This window comes from Perca flavescens, chromosome 5 (genome assembly GCF_004354835.1).
Source record: "Perca flavescens isolate YP-PL-M2 chromosome 5, PFLA_1.0, whole genome shotgun sequence".
NCBI classification, from domain to species: Eukaryota; Metazoa; Chordata; class Actinopteri; order Perciformes; family Percidae; genus Perca; species Perca flavescens.
Genome location: NC_041335.1, coordinates 19,543,200 through 19,563,310, shown reverse-complemented (window position 1 = coordinate 19,563,310; position 20,111 = coordinate 19,543,200). Strand labels below are relative to the sequence as shown.

Below are 20,111 nucleotides of genomic sequence, written 5' to 3'. Positions count from 1 at the left end.
TTAGACTTTCGTTCACTTGCTTCTTTTTTTCCTCCCTCTTACCATATGACCCCAACACATTTCCATGTTGGTGTTTCCCGTTATAGCTGCAGTGCAATCTAGACTACAGCACACAAGGATGATGGTGTCATATTTGAAATACCTACCTGACACACTGGTGTTCTTTCTTCATATGTGCCTCACTCATGTCCATGCCATTGGTTGTGCACGTGAAACCACTGCTGTCCTTAGATCAGCTTTGATGCCAATGAATACTTTGGCGTTGCACTGATTGGGAACTTGTTGGACTATTTACAGTAGTGTGTCCAGGGAAACCCACAGGCCATGACATAGTCATGAGATAAAAAAAAAAGGTTAGGTGTATTGCCTCGATGACAACAGGAATGTCTGTAACGCTTTGGCAGTTGCTCAGGGGGATTCTTTTGTTTTTAGTTGAGCCTTGGAGGCTTTTATTAAGGCAGCATAATCATCCCTCCTTCTTTATTATTAGTGTCAAACCACAACAATCAGGGTTCTTTAAACATCCATATCTCAGAGTATTTTGTCAGTAAACCTTGTTGGAGGAAGTACATACAGAGCCTAGGAGGCTTACTTCCGTGCGGAAAAGCTCTTACAGGTATGTTAAATCCACAGGTTAAATGAGAGTTGTCATGTGACTGCTCAAAATAGGATTTAGATTGTAGAATAATTTAATGGCATGGTGTCTTTTTTGCTTCTAGTCTTAAACAGGATGGCATGATCAGGACACTGTTGGCAAACTTGAACAAGAGGCGAGGAGGTAAAGGTCAAGTGTGTCTGTAGACCGATATGTTTCCAGCCACTACAACGCTGTCGGTTCAAATTTACAGAGGCAAAGGACATGAACCTCCCTCTGGAAGATTCTAGAAGGGCTGCTCCGAGAGGGCTGCTGACATTCACACGTCTTCGGTTACTTCATAGCTTACTTAACCTTTAATTTACGTTAACTTGTGTATTTTCCCCTTCATATCATGCTCCATTAAGCTGTGATGCACGGCAACAACCATTGAGTTACATTCATTTGTTCCATGTGTGTAACTGCTCCTTCTTAGTGAGCAAAATTCAGTAACTCTTGTAAATTATTAATTTTGCATCAATAAAGTTGTGTCCTATTGCAACAGTATCATCTTAAACCAGACGGTTCAACTAAACACTGTAAACAGATGAAACAGGATCTGTATTAGGATGAAGAGCTAAGCTGATGTCACTTCTGAGTCAATTTAACAGTGTGAGTAGTTACAGAAGGTTCCTCAGATGACCTTTATGGGAGCTCAGGGCATCAAGAGTATCAAAGACCAAGAGTATCAGATTGATACAAGCCTTTATACACTAAAAACAGCTGCCTTCAAAAGCACACATACATTAAAGAGGGCACCATTTTTTTAGCCCGAGCAACTTAAGTTTCAGACTCTTGGATTCTCTCATAGCTGATGACAGAAACCTCTCCATGTTGGTTTTCCACACTGAGAGCTCAGGTTTAGTCATACATCACCATGACCACAGTTTCTCTCAAGATTTGAATATTTTACGGTATGGCCTTAGCAGCTTTGATTAGCTCTATAAATATCAGCAAGCACACTTCTGAAAAGCTTGTCTTATTTCATTTATTTCAATCTATTATAAGAATACCTTTTTAAAATATCAAAAACAGACATTTTTCAAAGGAAATATTGAAATGAAAAATAATAATGCTATCATAACTAATGCACTTTCTCTTTCTCTTCTTCCTCCTTCTCTCCAGGGCCTCCAGTGTTCCTAAACCTCCTCCTGTGGCACCAAAGGTACTGTAGCACAGCATGTCACTGAAATGACAGAAAAATATTATACACTTGAATGCACAGCATGTTTATTGGTAGAAACAATAACATCCTAAAATGTTACTTTTTAATTAACACAAGGCACACCAGGTGAAACAGTTCGATTCTGGCTTGATAGATACATTTTAAAATACTATATTCTTAATCCATACTTTCTATAGTTTAATTAAACATTTCTGACGAATTGTCAAAAAACAAATCTTAAGTGATATTCATAATTTCATTATTGTAAAATTGTTCGTAATTTTTTTATTGGGTCTCTTAAAAAAAGTAATGTTTTTTTAAGTGCCAACCTGTGGAACAGGAAAAAGAAATGTGTGACTAATTAATTATAATAAAAAAAAAAAAAAAAAAAAAGGTAATTTACCTGGGGTACCAAGTGCTTTGAATACTTTCCTTTAGTTACTACACCCTTCTGAAACGATGCCATACACACATATTTGCTGCATGAAAACCACATTTGTCTTGATTTATGTAATTGTGTTTTTTCTAATGTTGTTACATTTATTTTTTTGTTGTAAATGACAGTTAAGTATACGGATGCTTCTCAGAATACATTTACAGAGACTAAAGTTTTGATTTTTTTGTAGCTACTTTATTATATATAGCCAAATTGTTAGCTTATGAAGCCTGCGGGACAAACACCAAAATTATAAGCTACTTTATTATATTGACAAATTGTTAGCTTATGAAGCCTGCGGGACAAACACCAAAATTATAACCTGAGTTGCATCGGTATAGTGTGTGCTGTGTTGTGATTTGTTTTTGCATGCTCTTCTTTCATGCCGATAGGATGACAGATCAGACATCATAAAACCATTGGCCCTCACCCATCCCCCTCCAACATCCCACCTCCACCCTCACTCCTCCAGCCCCTCCACCATCCACTACAACAAGGCCCCCAGACCTTACGGTGGCTGTGCAACTGAGAGCGAATACCCTCCTTCACAGTCCCCTTTCACTCCCTTCATTCCATCCCCATCCTCTGCCTTCACTCCTGCCTCCTCCTACAACAGTCCTCCTCTTTATCCTCCTCCACCTCCTGTCTCTTACCCATCCTCTTCCTCCTCCTCCCCCCCTGTCCTCGTTGCGCCCCAGCCAACAGTGTATAACACACCGATAAACCTCTACTCCACTGAGAACGCATGTGAGGTGGCCATGGGGCAGAGGCGGGGCCTTTTGGAAAGTCAGGGTGGAGCCTTGCCTTTGCAGTTTCATGGGTGAGTGGCGATCTCTCCAGCCAATCAAACAAATTAATCAATTCTCTGCATTTTATCTTCCTCCGACTTCCTCTGTCTTGGTTCTGTTCAAGTTGTTAAATGGGAGATCACACATGTCTGTTTGGTGTTTTGTTTAGAGGACAAACACTACAAAAATAAAATAAAACACTGCACACTTTACTGAGATCCACAGTTTGAGTTTGTAAGATGAGCCTAATTTTGATGCTTCTGTGGGTGTTGTTTATTATAGTGTTGAAAAGTGACAGTCACAACTTGGCAATGTGCTGCTGGTTTGGTGGCCAAAATACTGTCAGTTGTTTGTGTACTATGTCATGTCAGAGAACTTCAACTACCCGTCTGGAAACACTGATATGTAAGTTGGTGAATGTACCATTTGTTTATGGTAGAAACTTGAGAAGGGAAATTCTGCACTCAAAAAACTTAATAGCTGGGTTCTGGTGATGGAAAATTTATGAACTTTAAAACATAACCTTAAGTTTTTCAAGGTTGAATGTTTGGAATTTAGGACCTTACGTACAGTTTACATTCAATTTTAGAAAAAGATTAGAACTAAAATCACTACAAATCCCTGGCATGGTGGCTGTATGGATCTTTGTTCTCAACACATATCAACTATCTATTTCCATTAAACTAATCAAATGGTCACTCACTCTCCCAATTACTGAGTGCATTTTTGTTGTGTTTTTCCCTTCATTTTTTATGAATCATTCATGATATTCTATTTATATATATATATATATATATATATATATATATATTCAGGTGTTTGAAGGCAGCACCAGATTTAAACATATTAGTGGTTATTAGCACTCAAAGATAATACTACTAATAATTACTTTCTACTCACTCATCGTCTTTACATAATTCCCGACATCATCTTTTCGCCCCTTCTGTTTTTGTCTCATCACTAACTCGCCTCTCTCCAGAGGCTTAGTGGGTATAACTAATGATGTGATGCTATATGAATAAGCTGTGTATACAGTATATAGCCTGCATTGGTAATTGAAGCTGTGTGGTATTCTCTTTGCTTTTATAGCAAATCAGTCAGTAAATAAAGGTTTCAGCCTTGAATCCAAGTAGATTTACACATACATTCATTCTTTTAGTGATTAATCTCAAAACAAAACAAGAGCCGATGTTTTTGATTTATTGTACTCATGATTAGCCTCGTACATTTCATTTGTACATAGAGTCTGGCCACTCTCCATTGACAAGTGTTAACTTCCTTGAAGGCGGGTACTCTGTTGAAGTTAAAAACTATTGGATCTCCCCATAGCCCCTCTGGATCTGCCATAATCAATCGCTAACGTTTGGTTGTGACGTATGTCATGCGCATGTGCAACAAGAGGGTAGACCGACAACAATTATCGGCTTATATTTAGCATTAACATCGCTAGCGTTAGCCTTAGCCAACTCCTTCACCACTAATGGAGCAAGCTGGAAAATCAAACTTTTCCCAAACCCCATGGGGAGGAGGGCCACAAAATCATGGCCACCAACAAAACTCAGCAAATATTGTTCTTCCTCGGGCTTTAACTTCGGGATATTTGGCAGCGTTGCCACAACAGACCGAATGGCTTCACTCGCATCTTTCTAGCACACGTCCTCAACGTCATCGTTTTCAGCCACTCCATCTGTCCGCTGATCGGACCGCCAAATATTTCAAGTGCATCTCGCTGCAGCCTGCGGGGAGGCGGGACATCAAGCCCCACCCACATCCAAGTCAGCCATTTTTCTTTGCTTACATCACAGCATTTTTTACTATGAAGGAAATTTGGATAAATGCATTGTTTTCATTTTTAATCTTTTAATTTGATTTGAAAATGTTATATCTGTAAATGTAAATGATCTGAAAGAAAACCAAATATTCACCAATTTAAAAACAAAATGAAATTATATTTTGAAACTTTAAAAGGACTGATAAATAAGAAAGCCATCCGGACTCTGAACATTTACAATGCCTTACAACCTCTTTAATTTAAATTTAATGCGCCCCTTTTTCATGTATGTATGTATGCATAATGTTTTCAATGTGTTTATGTAGCTGTACTTGAATAATAAAGTTTTTTGAAGACAAAAAACAAACAAAAAACAGACTAGAAACTGATGATGTAGGCTAAACACAACGACATTTCATGCAACAGTGAATTTTTCATGTAGTTACTGTATTTGGTCCCGTGTACTTTTTCTTTCATTTGATTTCCGATTTTGAAATGACATCCAAATTTGAAAAATGGGTCATTTTAAACCTTGTTAATATTGATGACAATGTGTTCAAACGGAAAACAAGCCATTTCAATTAAATTTAGCCGTCAAAAGTAGAATGGTGTGTTGTTTCGTTATGGACTTTCATATTAACAGCAAAAATTCTGTCTCCATTACAACCAAATATACAAAGGGGCAATTTTGCTTTAACAATTAACAGGTGAACCAGAAGCATACAGGTGAAACTTGAAAAATTTGAATATCATGCAAAAGTTTATTTCAGTAATTCAACTTAAAAAAGGTAAAACTAATATATTATATAGAGATATTTCAAGCCTGTATTTGTTATAATTGTGATGATTATGGCTTACAGTTTATGAAAATCCTCAGAAAATATATTGTGAAAAGGTTCAATATTGTAGGCTCAAAGTGTCACACTCTAATCAGCTAATTAATCCAAAACACCTACAAAGGGTTCCTGAGTCTTTAAACGGTCTCTCAGTCTGGTTCAGTAGAATTGACAATCATGCCAGATGCTGCTCGAATATTACCTGCACAGTAACACACCTAATCTAAGTATTTCAAAAGGTTGAACACACATACAGATGTCTATACAGTAAAAACCGCTACGTGATTACCGTTATATCCGAGGGTTCAAGTTGCATTTTAACGGGGCAGTGCAAGTTGCTGCTCTGGTTTAGCTGATGCTAACGCAGCCTGAGCTTTCACGTTACAATATAAAAGGTGTTGACTTAGCTTGCACGCAAACTGTTAATTTACATGTCTACGAGCATGTTAGCAAACTACACCAAGAGACAAATAGAGAAGAATATTGATAGAAAGCAGGGGAAACTAAATTAGTACTTCCATACTTTTTAGAATTGGCTAATTAGCAACCTGCCTGCCATTAGATGTTAGCTTCCAAGCTAGTTAGCAGCTAGCCCCAGAAGCTCATGAAAACAAGGCTTTCACCGTAGCAGTCTTACGTTATTTTCAAACCACTCTTTTCGTTTCAAAATCGGAAATCAAATGAACGAAAAAGTACATGGGTCCAATTACAGTTCACTGTTGCATGAAATGTCGTTTGTGTTTAGCCTACATCAGTTTCTGTCATCTAATGTGAAACCAGAGGCTAGCTACCGGTCTTGGTCCGTTCGAGTGTATTGGGAGTGACGTAGGCAAAGAAAAATGACTGACTTGGATGTGGGTGGGGCTTGATGTCAAGCCCCGCCTTCCCGCTGGCTGCAGCGAGATGCTCCTCAAATATTTGGCCAGAGAAAACCCAAGAATATACCGCAAACCCAGACGGAATACTGAAGGAAAATGAAAATTGAGCGGAAGTACGTAGGAGGGCGGAGCCAGGCTAACTCAAGATACCCAATGGACTGAATATACTCCTCTTCTGACTCATAATTTCTACGTTCATTTTCATGTTTACACTCTCTGTGCTCTTTTTTTGTGGGCAACACTCAAAAAAAGGATCAGTGGTTTCTCTTTCTTTGACACTCAGAAGATGATCACACTGAGTGATCTGCACAATGTAATCTTACACCATGCAGCCATGCACACACGCACAGACACACAAACTGCTTTTCAGTTGGGTAGATAGCTTTCCCCACGTATCCTAAATGTAATTTACTGTAATAGCATGGGATACTAAAATCTGGGTCTGTCTTTAGTATTTCTATGGCTTTAACTTGCTTTCTTCACGTAAACATTTCCATCTAAATGTCCTTTTCACCTTTTTAAAGGTCCAATGTGTAGGAATTTCTCCCATCTAGCGTTGAGATCATATATCACAGTCAACTCTCTCGCACCACGCAGTTCAAAGTACGTATTACAGCTACGGTAGCCTTCACGTTTCAAAAAAACGGTCTCTTGCTCTTTTCAAAATCTTTTTCTTTTTCTGGGCGTTCCTGAAATTTGGATTTTGAATACGTGTGTTCCTCCACGTTTCCTTCTTCAAACTTGCCGGGGCCGGGAAGCTATGATACCCATTAGCAGCATTAGCAGCACTTGTTAGTTTATCATATGACAGTGAAAACACGAAAGGCGGAGCAGTATGTCCTATATGTCCTTTACCGGCTAACGTATTTCAAGATGGTGCATGAATATGGATATGGAGTTCATGCGAATACAAATGTAACATTTCAAGCCAAAAGGAATACTTGGAATTGATGGTGGTGGAAGATATTTAAGTTTAAGTTTAAGTTTGTGAACGGGCAACACAGATTTTGATAATGTACAACTAAACACGTTACACACTGGACCTTTAAATCCTCTTTGCTTATATTCCCAATGATGTCCTATTTAACAAATACAAAAGTGATTTGGTCATGTAGAAGTCAAAGTACAGGTTCAGGTTCATACACTTAGTTTCCTTTGTAACAATTAATCCATTCATTTTATTTATCTATTCCTGAAGTGACAATGTGAGACAGCATGAGTTTCTGTACCTTGCATCCCGTTGCTTGTTTGCATGCTGTAAATGAGCTGTGTGTTTCGTTTCAGAGGGGATTTTTAATGACAGCTTTCAATGTTCTTACTGTAAAATGGCAAGAATTTGTGTCATTGTTCTCTGTCTTTCTCTCTTCCTTTCAACCCTTATTTTTCTGCTTTGCAGACTGCAGCACCTCCTCAAGTCACAAAGTTAGTCTCTGAAGCATGTCAGGTTACATGTGTTTGACTGACTGCCTGCCTGCCTGCCTTTTTACTCTCTTTACCTGTGTCTACTTTATCATGGCAGCTGCATGCATTTGTTTATGATTTTAATGCAGAGCATGATTCATGATAGTAATATTAGTAATGTTTTATAGTTGTTAGCTTATTTTCATGTTTAAATTATGCAAGAACTGCGGCACACATGCATTCAGCTAATTAAAGTTGTGTGTGTAATACAATATGCTGAGGCTACAGTATATTTTGACTGTAAATCACAAATTCTGAAAACCTGTCAACAGAGCGACACACACACAAAGACACACACACACACACACACACACACACACACACACACACACACACACACACACACACACCAGTATAACTGTAAGTGTGTGCAAGGCACATTTACTGATTATGCATTCATACAAACCACACAACTTCACATTATGCTGCACACTCATGTTGTTCCTTACCATTTGAATAAAAGTACTGTATTATGTTTACTGTCCAAACTGTCCAAATTGGGAATAACTATACTTTTATAGAAATCCACTCAGCAGCACCACCATGTGGTTGAAAATAGAACTGACTTGTATTTAGAAGCTGTTGATGAGATTTTAACTGGTATGTTTTGCATGCATTAGGAGTTGTGGTCCATATGTTGTTGTTGTTTTTTTTATTTTTTTATTTCTTCCATCTACTTCTACTTCCTGCTTGTTACAGTAACATTTTCTTAAATTATTTCTAATTATTTCTTCATTCTTGTATCTCTTCCCCTTTTTCTACTTTACTTCCCTTTTAGTGGACCTCAAAGTATTTTGAAGTAAGTCTTTTCAGATGGTCTCTTTATGAATGTTGCTGTTTTTTTTCTGGCTTTATTCAGTCTATTTCTGTTTTTCTTCTGTCCTTTCAAGAAAACCCCTGCCGCCAAGGTATCAGCTTGATTCAGACCAAAATGTCAAATTAAGTGTGGTCTGATTATTTTTTACAGTGTGCCACATTGCCACTTCATGTAACTTACAGTATAAACAGTTTAATAATATTCCTCTAACTGGATTAGTGTGTGTGTGTTAAATAATACAAATACATGTACTGGATAGAAATTTAAATCCTTGGTTGAAATAAACCTCCTAAAAAGACTAAACATGGCTTTGTCTCACAACACTCTGATGGTCTGAGCTACTACTAGAAGTATAAAATGTTTTATTTAATCCTGCAATAATTAAAGTTCTACTTATTACTTTAATATGCTGTAATATATCCAAGGAAATGACATCAGTCTCCATCTCTATTACTTTGATCAGTTATATGAGAAGGAGGATGTAAAATTTTAAGTATATTTGCTGATGTCATCCATCCTGTTCTATCCTGTCCTTGCAGAGTTCCCAGGAAACACGTTGTGGACACAGACATCCAATTTTACCATGTGCCCACTCATGCTGATGCCAGTAGGAAGCGCATAATGGAGGACACAGAGGACTGGCGCCCACGCAGTGGCACCACCCAGTCCAGATCTTTCAGGATTCTGGCTCAAATCACGGGTACCGAGCGTGGTACGTTACTGACTGAAGTGCACACGGTGACAATGTTTGTTGTGCACCTAAACTAATGACTAGACACATCTGTACATAGGACAAACAAACATGACAAAAAAACTACTGTGTACTGTATGATTTAGTTCTAAATCAAAAGCTCATTGCAGCACTATTTCAATTAATTATTAAATAAAAGGTAAAGGACACATTATTTTCTTTAATGGACTTTCTATTCTTTCCCTTGTAGCTCAATATGAGGAAACTGACACAGCCAAGAACACAAAGTAAGTGCAATGAAACGGCTGACTGTGGTTTTAATAGCCCCAGACTCCATATCACCAGTTCTGTGTGTTGTTCTTTACATGAATAAGTGCATTGTGTCATACTGTTATTTGATTTAACCCACTCAATCGGGTGTTTCTAACATATAAAGGCTATATTAACATACATGGAGCAATAGAAATTCTGACCGCAGATCTCTGTAGCACAGTTATGGCAATTGTATTGATGCTGTGTGGCCTCTTCCTGTCTAGACGGCAGAGACAGGATCACATTTGAGCCATTAAGTCAAAAGCCAGACCCCTGTGCACTGTACAATATGTCCATTTTTAGCTGCTTTTAAGCAGTTTTAATTAAATTCCTCACTGAGATTGCTGAAAGTTATCTGTCATGTCGGTAGCTGAAAGTGTTTTCACCTGCGCTTACCAATCAAAGTGAAGCTTTATGTGATAGTTTGTGTGCTCCAACTGGTTGTTTGCACATTTGGTTGTGTATGTGACAGCCTTGCAGTGCTGCATGTTGTTATAACCTGTGATTGTGTCATTGACAACCATGGCTGCACTGTTGGTGGTGTTGTCAGTGTGATGTGATCCATTGGCTATCCATTGCTCTTGGTGGTTTGTGACAATACATGTGATCACCGTGTGTCTGATCATACAGTATGTGTTAACATGCAGAAATTTCCACTGTCTGTGGGTGTGGGTGTTGGTGCTTCATGGTTGAATTAATTCATAATTTCAGTCCATATTGGCCATGATTCTGATGATTTTGATCTCATGACACAGGAGTTAACTGTTCTCCAGATATTTATCACAGTTTATTTTCTTTCTCTCTTTGCAATGATTTCTGTCAATTTCTATTCTGACGGCTACAGCAAAACTGCACATATTCACCCTATCAAAACATTCCCTGTGTATCATCAGCTTCTTGTTTGTGGCAACAGACCTTACCGTATCATCAGGCTTTCCTTGTGGCATGGCTTACAGTGTATCTCATTGCAGGCTGCAGGGCAACCACTCTAATTTTCCTAAATCCTTTTTTTCCTCTCTCGTTTGGTGTGCTTTTCTCTTATTCTCTCTCTCTTCCTGTGATGGCAGAGTAAACAAGACCACTCGGATGGTGATTGGTCCTAAGTACAACGAGCTGAGAGACTGGCATCATGGAGTGTCCGCTCGCACCCTCAATGTCCAGTAGACTGTGTGTGTGAGCGTGAGTCTGATTGTCTACATGTTTGTGTGCACTATATCAGTTGGAATTCTGTAGGTGGTTGTTAATGAAATTGACTGTTGAAGGGATAAAAGCTTGTGGACTGATGGAAATAAAGGAAAAAAAGCAAAGAATAGAGTGAGAGCTTGCAAAGAAACAGTTTGAATGTGTGTGTGTGTGTGTGTGGGGGGGGTGTCCTTCACTGTTACTTTATGTGGCTGCACTGCTGCTGGCCTCATTCAGACCTTTAATTAAAGAAGTATGTTACCACTGGAAAGAGGGTCTTTTCATCAAACTGGGCTGTCTATGCAGTAGAATGGTGCAAACTTGTTTTTAATTGGTGTTACATGAGCAGAGAAAAAGCTCTGATATTCCCATTCACTCAAAAGGTAGAGAACCTACAACTACCAGAATACACTAAGCTGCACCAATAAACGCTTCTGCAGAATGGTGGCCAGCTGGTAAAAAAAAAAGTTTAACGGTAAGCTGAAATATGTTTCTGAAAACATTTGAGGCAGAAAATAGGCAATACATTGACTGAATCTAGGTTTATATTTGATCAGCTGTCTACAATGTAATCTGAGTTTGGTCTGAGTTTGAGAAAGTTCGATCCGCTTCTATACTCTTTGTGTCCGTATGCAGAAGTACAGTCTGTAGTTTGAGCAACAGCATTAGAGCCAGCAGCAAACCTCCAAGTTTAACATAGTTCATTTACACATACACATTATTATGATACAAAGTTGGTTGAATATCGGAAAAGTATCCCTTTAATTATTGCTTATGTGCTTGGCCACTCCACTGACTCCAACCTTAAAGGTATACATAAATACTCTACACTGTACTGTGTACAGAGTAGTGATTTCATGAAAAAGGAAGGTATGTGCATGCTAATAAACACTAAAACATTCATTTGGATGGTTAGGATGAAGTATTCAGCCAAAGAACATGTTACCAGCTGCATCTTTGTGTGGTTTTGTGTCGCATGATTTTCCACAGTAACAAATATGGAAGATAAATAATCCAGAATTTTTAATGAATGGATCTAATCAATTATTCTATGCAAATTCAAATATGCAGCTGTCAATCATCATCCTTGCTTATGTCAGACTTAACTACAGAACTTATAGTCTTTACTACAGCGCATACAGTACATATACTGAGTTTACATACTGCATATTGTATGTTCTGGTTGCGATAGAGAGTACACAGGACCAGTTTCCATGGTTATGAGAAAAGGAAACCAGCTGAAGTGGCCTGCTGAGAGTTGTACAGACAACATTTTATGAATTATTCACTCTTTTTTCATTCTTAAACATAGAAGAACATAATGATGCACTCATGCAATCACAGGAATGTTTAAAGCTATAGTGCGTAGATTCTGTCACCCCCATGAGGATTTCTAAGTAATGACATAATAATCCATATGATACAAGCCATCTGTGATCTCGCACAGCCCCCACCTCTCCTCCATTCAGTTGCTAGTTACCAAGAAGGACACGGAGGATTAAAAAAACATGATGGATTCTTCGGAAGAGCTAATCAAAAAGTAGCTGGGCGACACAATCTTCTGAACATAGCCATAGTGAGAAATAGAGACAGAGTTGTGTGGAGCTGATAGTCTTAATCTTTGTAGAAACTCATTTGGCAAGGGCTTGAATGACGTTCATTAATATTAAAAAGTTACGCACTAAAGCTTTAAATAAACAAACCCTGCAGCCTATTCTGGAAGTCTGCATACAGCTAATGAGAAAGAAACACAAAAAAGGACTGACAAAACGGTCTTTACAAATACACTACATTACGACACTGTTGTTTCTTCATTGTCTTCTCTACTACTGTAATGTAGATGTGGCAAAACGGGAAAGGTGTGTGATTTGGAGGAATAAGTCTATTTCTAAATGTAAATCACTGAAAATAGCAAATCTGGCCTTGGTCTGTGTGAGAGTGCAGCCAGTGCATTAGACAGTTATGAATGTTCCTTCATGTCATTTGGACTGTTGTATAACTTCATGTTATGGAAGACACTTCAGACTTATTTAAAAGCTTTAATGGATTGTTTACAGCTGTCATATCTGCATTGGAACTATATTATAAAATAGTGTCTTGAAATATGGTGGCATCTGAAAAATGGAAAGAGAGATTTCAACTTGCTATGCGTGTATGTACAGTATAAAACAATGTATGTGGATGTAACTAGACCGTCCAGATCGAAGACATTTGTATGGTATAGGTTGTATGCAAGTCAGGAATGCTCTTTTCAGAGAGCAGGTTGTTCAGCTATGATAGTGTGCAAAAGGACTGTATACATGCTATAAATGGCTTGTAATACAAAGGTATTATTTTAAAACCCTTGCACTGTAAAATATTTCTCCAGTGCCTTTACATTTATTTCATCCCTATGTTTACTTACTGCAGATTTAATAATAGGTTCGTCTTCGTAGATTGTAATGGTGTTGCTTTTTGAAAACAGTGTGACATTTGATTTTGAAAAACTATTATTCTATATTGTAGCTAATAAAGTGATTACGTATTTTTCTTGTTTCCTTTCCTCTGGTGTCCCTTTCCTTCCTTCCTTTCTCACTTCTTCCTTAGTTCCTCCACTCTTTCCTCTTCTAGTTGTCTCACTGAGTCTGAGACAAACAGTGGGGAGGTCAGGTATAAATCATCATCTGAACTTGTAACACTTTTCTTCACCTATTCACCTTTCACATAAAATTGTCCCGCAACACAGTAGTCACTTTTAAATTAAACAACAGTCACGTAAAGGCTTTTAATTGAATCACAGGACCTAACTAACCATGTCTAGTCTGTGGTGTACAAAACTGTGTTCAATAAGTTAATGTGTTACAAACTGAAGTTTAATACACTAGTGTTTTGCAAGCTATAACACTGATTTCACATACATGCATTTACTGATCTTTTTCACACCTCCACAATAACAAACTTCATCTTTGAACAAAATTATATACTTGAAATGCACCAAAAACAGTAAAAAAAAGTATGCGCTGCTATCTGTAATCTGCCAGTGACAGGTCTCCAACGCATCAATCCTCTGACCAAGTAGGGCTTTCACTCTCTGCCTTCAGTGGGCTGAATGATGCTGGAGCCACATCTGATCACATTGACCAACCACAGCCACAGTCATCAGGCTTATCAGCCTATCAGCAACAGCAAGAGGAGGGCACTACAATACCCAACTATGTCCTCATTTCCAAACCTGGCAGCCTCTTAGATACTCAACATCAAGCGAAGAACTTGTCATCTACAACATCCCTTCACTTAGTGAAGTGTTTATGCCAGTCAGCATCCCACATTTCTTGGACCGAATTCTGTTTGTACCCACACTGCAGCATAATTTTCTAGCGTATCATCTGCTCAAGGACTATACTCATTATTTCAAAACTAAGCACCAGAGGCTTCTTCTGATCCTGTCCCTGTCCATAGACCAGCTGCTTCAGATCTTACAGTTACAGAGCCACCAAGCTTTTGACTGCGCACAGCTGAAAGGTACATTGAGCTTGGGATGTTTTATGAAAGTTTACAGTATTACCCTAAAATGCATAATGAGTCCAAAAAAAGGCTTTGACTATAATAATTTATTTTACTTTTGGTACCTTGGTCTATCAATTCCCCTGTGCCACCACTGGAGGACAGCACAGACTCAAAAATGTTTGAGTCCAGTGGCCGTGCGACTGATCATGATGGTGATGACTACTAATGATATAGACAAGCTACCAAGTCTTTCAAGGCTGCGCAAACTCGGTTTGAACTTTCTCCTCAACACAGGTGCCACACATACATTTTACACTTGATGCACATGAAGGTGACAGGTCATTGAGTTGCTTTCAACTCTCTGTCCACTCTGTGATGTCTGTCCCCTCAGTTTCACAGTCCAAGTCAATTCTCATCTATTTGTGTTATAAGGATTTTGACACAAATGTTGCAGGAAATGAAAATTTGTTCACCTTACTTCTACTATAATTAGGAACAATGCCAAGATGCCACACTTACTGAAACAATGTCATTTTCTTCAGTATTGTCTGTGGAGACATTTAATATCACTGTGGTTGTGTATTTGTAAACAGAAGAGAGATCCTGTCAAGTCCTCTGGAATTCCTACCCAAAGCAGCCCCCTGCTCCCCTCTTCTTACCCCCAGTGCCCCCAAACAGCTTACACGAAACACACACGCTGAGCACCGTAGTCCAGTGCAGGCGAGGTAAACAGTGTGTGCCAATGTGTGTGTGTGTGTGTGTGTGTGTGTGTGTGTGTGTGTGTGTGCGCTTCCCTCTGAAAGTATCCTTCTGTGTATTCCCTTCCAACGACCTCTATCTTTAAGCTTTTAATTAACTACTTCTAAAACCCTTTTCTCTTTCTACCCTATTTGTAATGACTCACAATTGACATCTTGGTTCCATCACGATTTCCCTTTCATCCTCTGCCTCCTCTCTTCCTCAATGTGTCATCACCTTGTCAGAACAACTTATCAGAGCAGTCCTTGGCCTCCTGAGAAGGCAGCATCTCTGTGCTTATTGGACGCCCTGCTCATCACCCCAATCACTCAAGCTCCGCCACTACACTTGAGGAAGAAGAAGAAGCATCGTAGCGTCAGTGAGCTGCACCTGCCCAAGAACAAGAGGTAGACGGGGCAGACCTGGACAAAACTAGCTTTTGCTTTATAACTGAAAATGACATTGACTGCTTGAGAATTGTTCTTTGACACTGTTTTAAGTTGAAAAGGATTGAGAACAATCAATATTAATCAGCATTCTTCATATTATTATTGTTTTGGCTTCGACATTTTTTAAACATGGTTTTGTCCAGGTCTGAATCCAGGAAAGAGTGACAATAATAAAATCATCCACTTACAAATAATGTGATATAACGAGACTCATTCACTGTGTGATGGGATGCATGAGGCTTCACAATAGTAGCTCTCATAAACTCATTTCAACAAGGAAGACGACTTAAGGATTAAAAATGTTGTTATAGATTCTATTTGTTGTACAATTTGACAAAAATATATGTTAGACCAATCCCTATTTTTAACACATGGTGTAAACAGCCTTGAGTCCACTGAACATGCTATTCATTGCAGTGTTTGGTCAGAGCATGCCAGCACCGAAAGACACGGCCCACATGTCTCTGTGGAGACAACTCATACCAACTATGACATTCTGTGGTCACTGTGAAATAACTTGGCAGCTTCTCACAGAGATCAGTCATTGGCTAGTGGACACAACTGTACACGTTTAAACCGTGAAGTATGAAAAGTGTGTGGGAGACCGAGTTTGAATGGGTGGATGTCTTTGTCATTGTGTGTGCGTACATGATGGCACACACGCATGGATGGTAGGCCTATAGTGTGTGAGGATTGAATTTGATCCAAAGAATATCACAGCGCTGAATTATAGACCATCTGTTGTGTGGTGGAGAGAGCTGCTGGACAGCAGTCAGCTATGTTAATGGACCATTTGTTCAATGTTCATACCAAACCAACACATTTATGAGATGCATAATACACGTTCTCGTCGGTGCTACAGACACACAGGGTAACTTAACATATGTAAACAAATGGGGGACTGAAATGTACTCTTTTTTTTTTTTCATCATTATTGCGTAATACCAGCAAACAAGAAGTCTCATTATTAGGTGGCATGCAGTGCTGAATGTAGACTTTAGAAAGATAAACACAGGAACAACAAGGAGCAGAGCAAGGCCACTGACAGGGTAGTAATACATGATCGAGGTTGCACTGTATTAATGTAAAAAAGTGTAGAATACAAAACAGGGCGAGAAAGACAGATAAAAAGAAAATAAATGTATTCCTCTCTCTCTCTCTCTCTCTCTCTCTCTCCCTCCTTACTACCTCCCAACCCTCTTTAATTATCCCTGCAGTTAACAAGGTTCATACAGTATGTGGCCCAGTACTTCCAGATGGTCAGCACTCTAACCGGCTACTATTGAATCAAAACAGTGGGGCCTCCATTAATCAACCAATCACAGTCTTGCAGAATACAATTAAGTTTCCACATAATTGGCCTGATTGGTGGGGAATATTAACGAGCTGTGCTGTAATTGGCTCTGATGAATGAAGGACTGGGGAGCATCTTATTTCCTGCTCTACTTGTCACCTGTTGTTAGCCAATTACCATAGCAATAGTGAATAAATTGTTGAATGCTTGTTCGCCCAGATAATGTGAATAGATGGCACTATAGCCTTTAATCTAGCAGAGCGTTATAGCTTAATAGCATGATGAGGATGGGGTCCTTCCTGTTCTTTACAGGACCGTTCTGCTTGACAAAAGCTGATGCTCTTCTCTCTGTTTCAGTATAGAGAAAACAGCTCATTTAATTCAATTCAATTCTGTTTTATTTATAGAATCAAATCATAACAAGAGACACTTTACAGATAGAGTAGGTATATACCACACTATAATTTACAAAGACACACTAATTCCAGTTGAGTTAATTAGTCAGAAAGCTTACTGATTTACTTGCTTGATTTACCTACTTTTCTACCTTCATGGTTACTTATAGCAGTGGTTCACCTACCTGGGGATCATTTATTGGTTTAACTACACACAAACAATGTTTATAGTAAGGCCATAATTGATTGCAAGTAGATACTCCTTTGTTTTATAGAGTCACAAGCTGAAAACACTGGGACCCTTTCAGAGTGACTTGTGAAGTTAATCCCACCTGTTGATCATAAGAATAATTCTAAGAATGTATCAGATTTCTGGACACTAATTTGGTGGAGGTGCTATTGGTCTATGCAAAATTGTTTGCAATAGTTAAAATGTAAATTGGGTCTAATGAAAATGGCAATGAAATTGCAGCTAGTTGGCACTGTCGGCCTACTATCTACACCCTCTCTCTCTCTGGCTATAGATGTAAGACTCCTCCTGTCAGACACATGCAATACAAAATGATAAGCAGATAATGAGAATGAAGAAAGATGCTCTGCAGTGTGACAGTCTCTTTCCTATAGAGAGTTCTTACATCAGGACTGTATCGACTAGAGGCTGATTAGCTGGAATCAATGCAAACACAACAGACCGCTGGGTGCATTTATCACAATCCTTGTCACTGTAGCGTGTGTTCATTGTTCAACAGTGTGTATTCAGCAGATGCCTTTTCTAACCATTTGTCCATTCAGTTGAGATTCACATTTTTTTAGTGTTATCTTCTTTGTATTTGACCATAACAAATACTAAAATGTCATTGTTGACAGTCATCTAAAAACCTATCTCTGTCATGTTTTGTTCATGTATTACTTTTTCCATTCCTTATTTCTGTGCTATTTTTCTTCTCACACCAAAGGGTGTCTTGGCATCAGTCTGCCACAGAAGAGGGAGACCCTCTCTTCTCTTCTCCCGTCAATGCTGTCTATGTCTTTAGGTACATTTAAAGTCTCCTCTCCTTTCCTTGTTAGTTGTACATTTGATCACATATCCCGCAACTGCTCTTCCACAGTACTCATTGAGAAAGTTTAAATCTGTGATTTTAGAGGTAGTCCTGGGTGGTAAACCAAGTGCGCCCCCCCCCTCCCCCTAGGGAACATTTGATGTTATGGATGTCCCAAGTGTTGAAATGAAGTGTGTGTGTGCAAGGAAATATCACAGCAGAGGCCGGGAGGGCCGCTGAAACACGGAACATCTACTGAGGTGAAGCCAGCACACACACAACGGCAACATTTTTCCTCTTTCGTTGTCTCTGTCTCTCTCTGTCTGTCAATTCACCTCTCAAAGGGTCTATCACTCTCTCTCATTTCTTCTCTTTCAGCCTTTTTCACTCACACAAAACATTCAAGCACAACTCAACGTAACTATGGCTGCAGTTGCCATAACACTTGTATCCCATGAGTCCCCTAACAGCCAGGCACAAGGGGAGCACAGCAGTGATCCAACTGTTGGCATCGGCTACAACTATGCATTATGGGTGTAATACGTCTGGGTAGAGAGATTTCTGGCCCACCCAAGCTTGCGCTGATGAACACACACATACTTGAAAACACACACACACACACGCACACACACATTTGATGTTACTAATAGAGAGGTTATTCATTTTGCCTCATATTAAAGGGAAGTGGAGAGTGGCTCTAAGGCCCCAAATGATTGAAAAGCGAAGGTATTTCGTTCCTTTCCACAGCGATAGCTGGACGAGCTCTGGCATCGCTCTTCAAGACAGAAAGTTAATCAGAAAATGACTTTAAAAAGTCTGGTGCTCTTTAAACCAAATCTGCAAACATATTTTGTGTACATATGTATTTTCAATGTAGTGATTAATAATGGCTTTTAATGTGAAAGAATGTTTGTGATTTGAGATGTTTAATGATCAGTTATAATTATTGGACAATCAGTCAATACTACCCTTATTAAGAGAACTTGAATGACCCTTATGGAGAAGTGTCTCGACAAAATAAAAACCTTCCAGACACATTTTTCCTAAGGAAAAAAAAGGTGCTTCCCTCCATGTAGATCTGACCCAAGAGCATTGAACAATGAATGACTTTAACAAAAAAGATTGCATCATGAGGGGTTATTTTGTTCAAAGACGTTTTGTCCTTAAAGAGATGTGTGCAACATAAAAAAGAATATATTGCCCTGTGAAAAATAATGCGTTGCCTTAGTACTCGAAACAATGCCACGGATATTGCATGTTTACATTTATTTAGAGACAAAATGTGTAAAACTGCGCAGTGAATATAAACTGACTACCTATAACAGCACTATAGTAGGCTCAGTTCTATCTACTAATCTACTTTGTGTAGAGAGCTGGTCCTGTGAGGTCATTTTCTCTCTTCCGTCACTTGAATGAGTTTTCTGGCATCCTTTGATGTGATCACCACTAACGTTTACTGCAGAGTCTCTTAAAATAAATCCTTTGACCCAAATGTGAAATTTAGTTTTCATTTTTGGGGCCCATGTAAATGGACTGCCAATGTTGCCGTAGGGATTCATTCATTGAGGTTATCTCTTCACGACTTCAATGAAGCACCCAAATCCATACATTGCCTGTGCATTTAGAGACATTTGTAATAGAAATAATCCACTAAATAACATGAGATCTATACTACAAGAACTTTCCTACACCATTAGTACTGGTAGTCTGGTATCTGTCTACAGCACATCTGGAATGG

General features: G+C 38.8%; 1 protein-coding gene across 1 annotated transcript in view; it reads left to right on the top strand.

Annotated features, from left to right (window-relative positions):
* The window catches only part of LOC114555991 (PDZ and LIM domain protein 5), a 59,392-nt gene that overhangs the window by 30,278 nt on the left and 9,003 nt on the right, over positions 1-20,111 (top strand). The window contains 4 exon segments of the mRNA XM_075447426.1: positions 1,760-1,799; positions 2,628-3,055; positions 9,326-9,515; positions 9,739-9,764. Of these exon segments, the coding sequence (XP_075303541.1) occupies positions 1,760-1,799; positions 2,628-3,055; positions 9,326-9,515; positions 9,739-9,764 (684 nt within the window).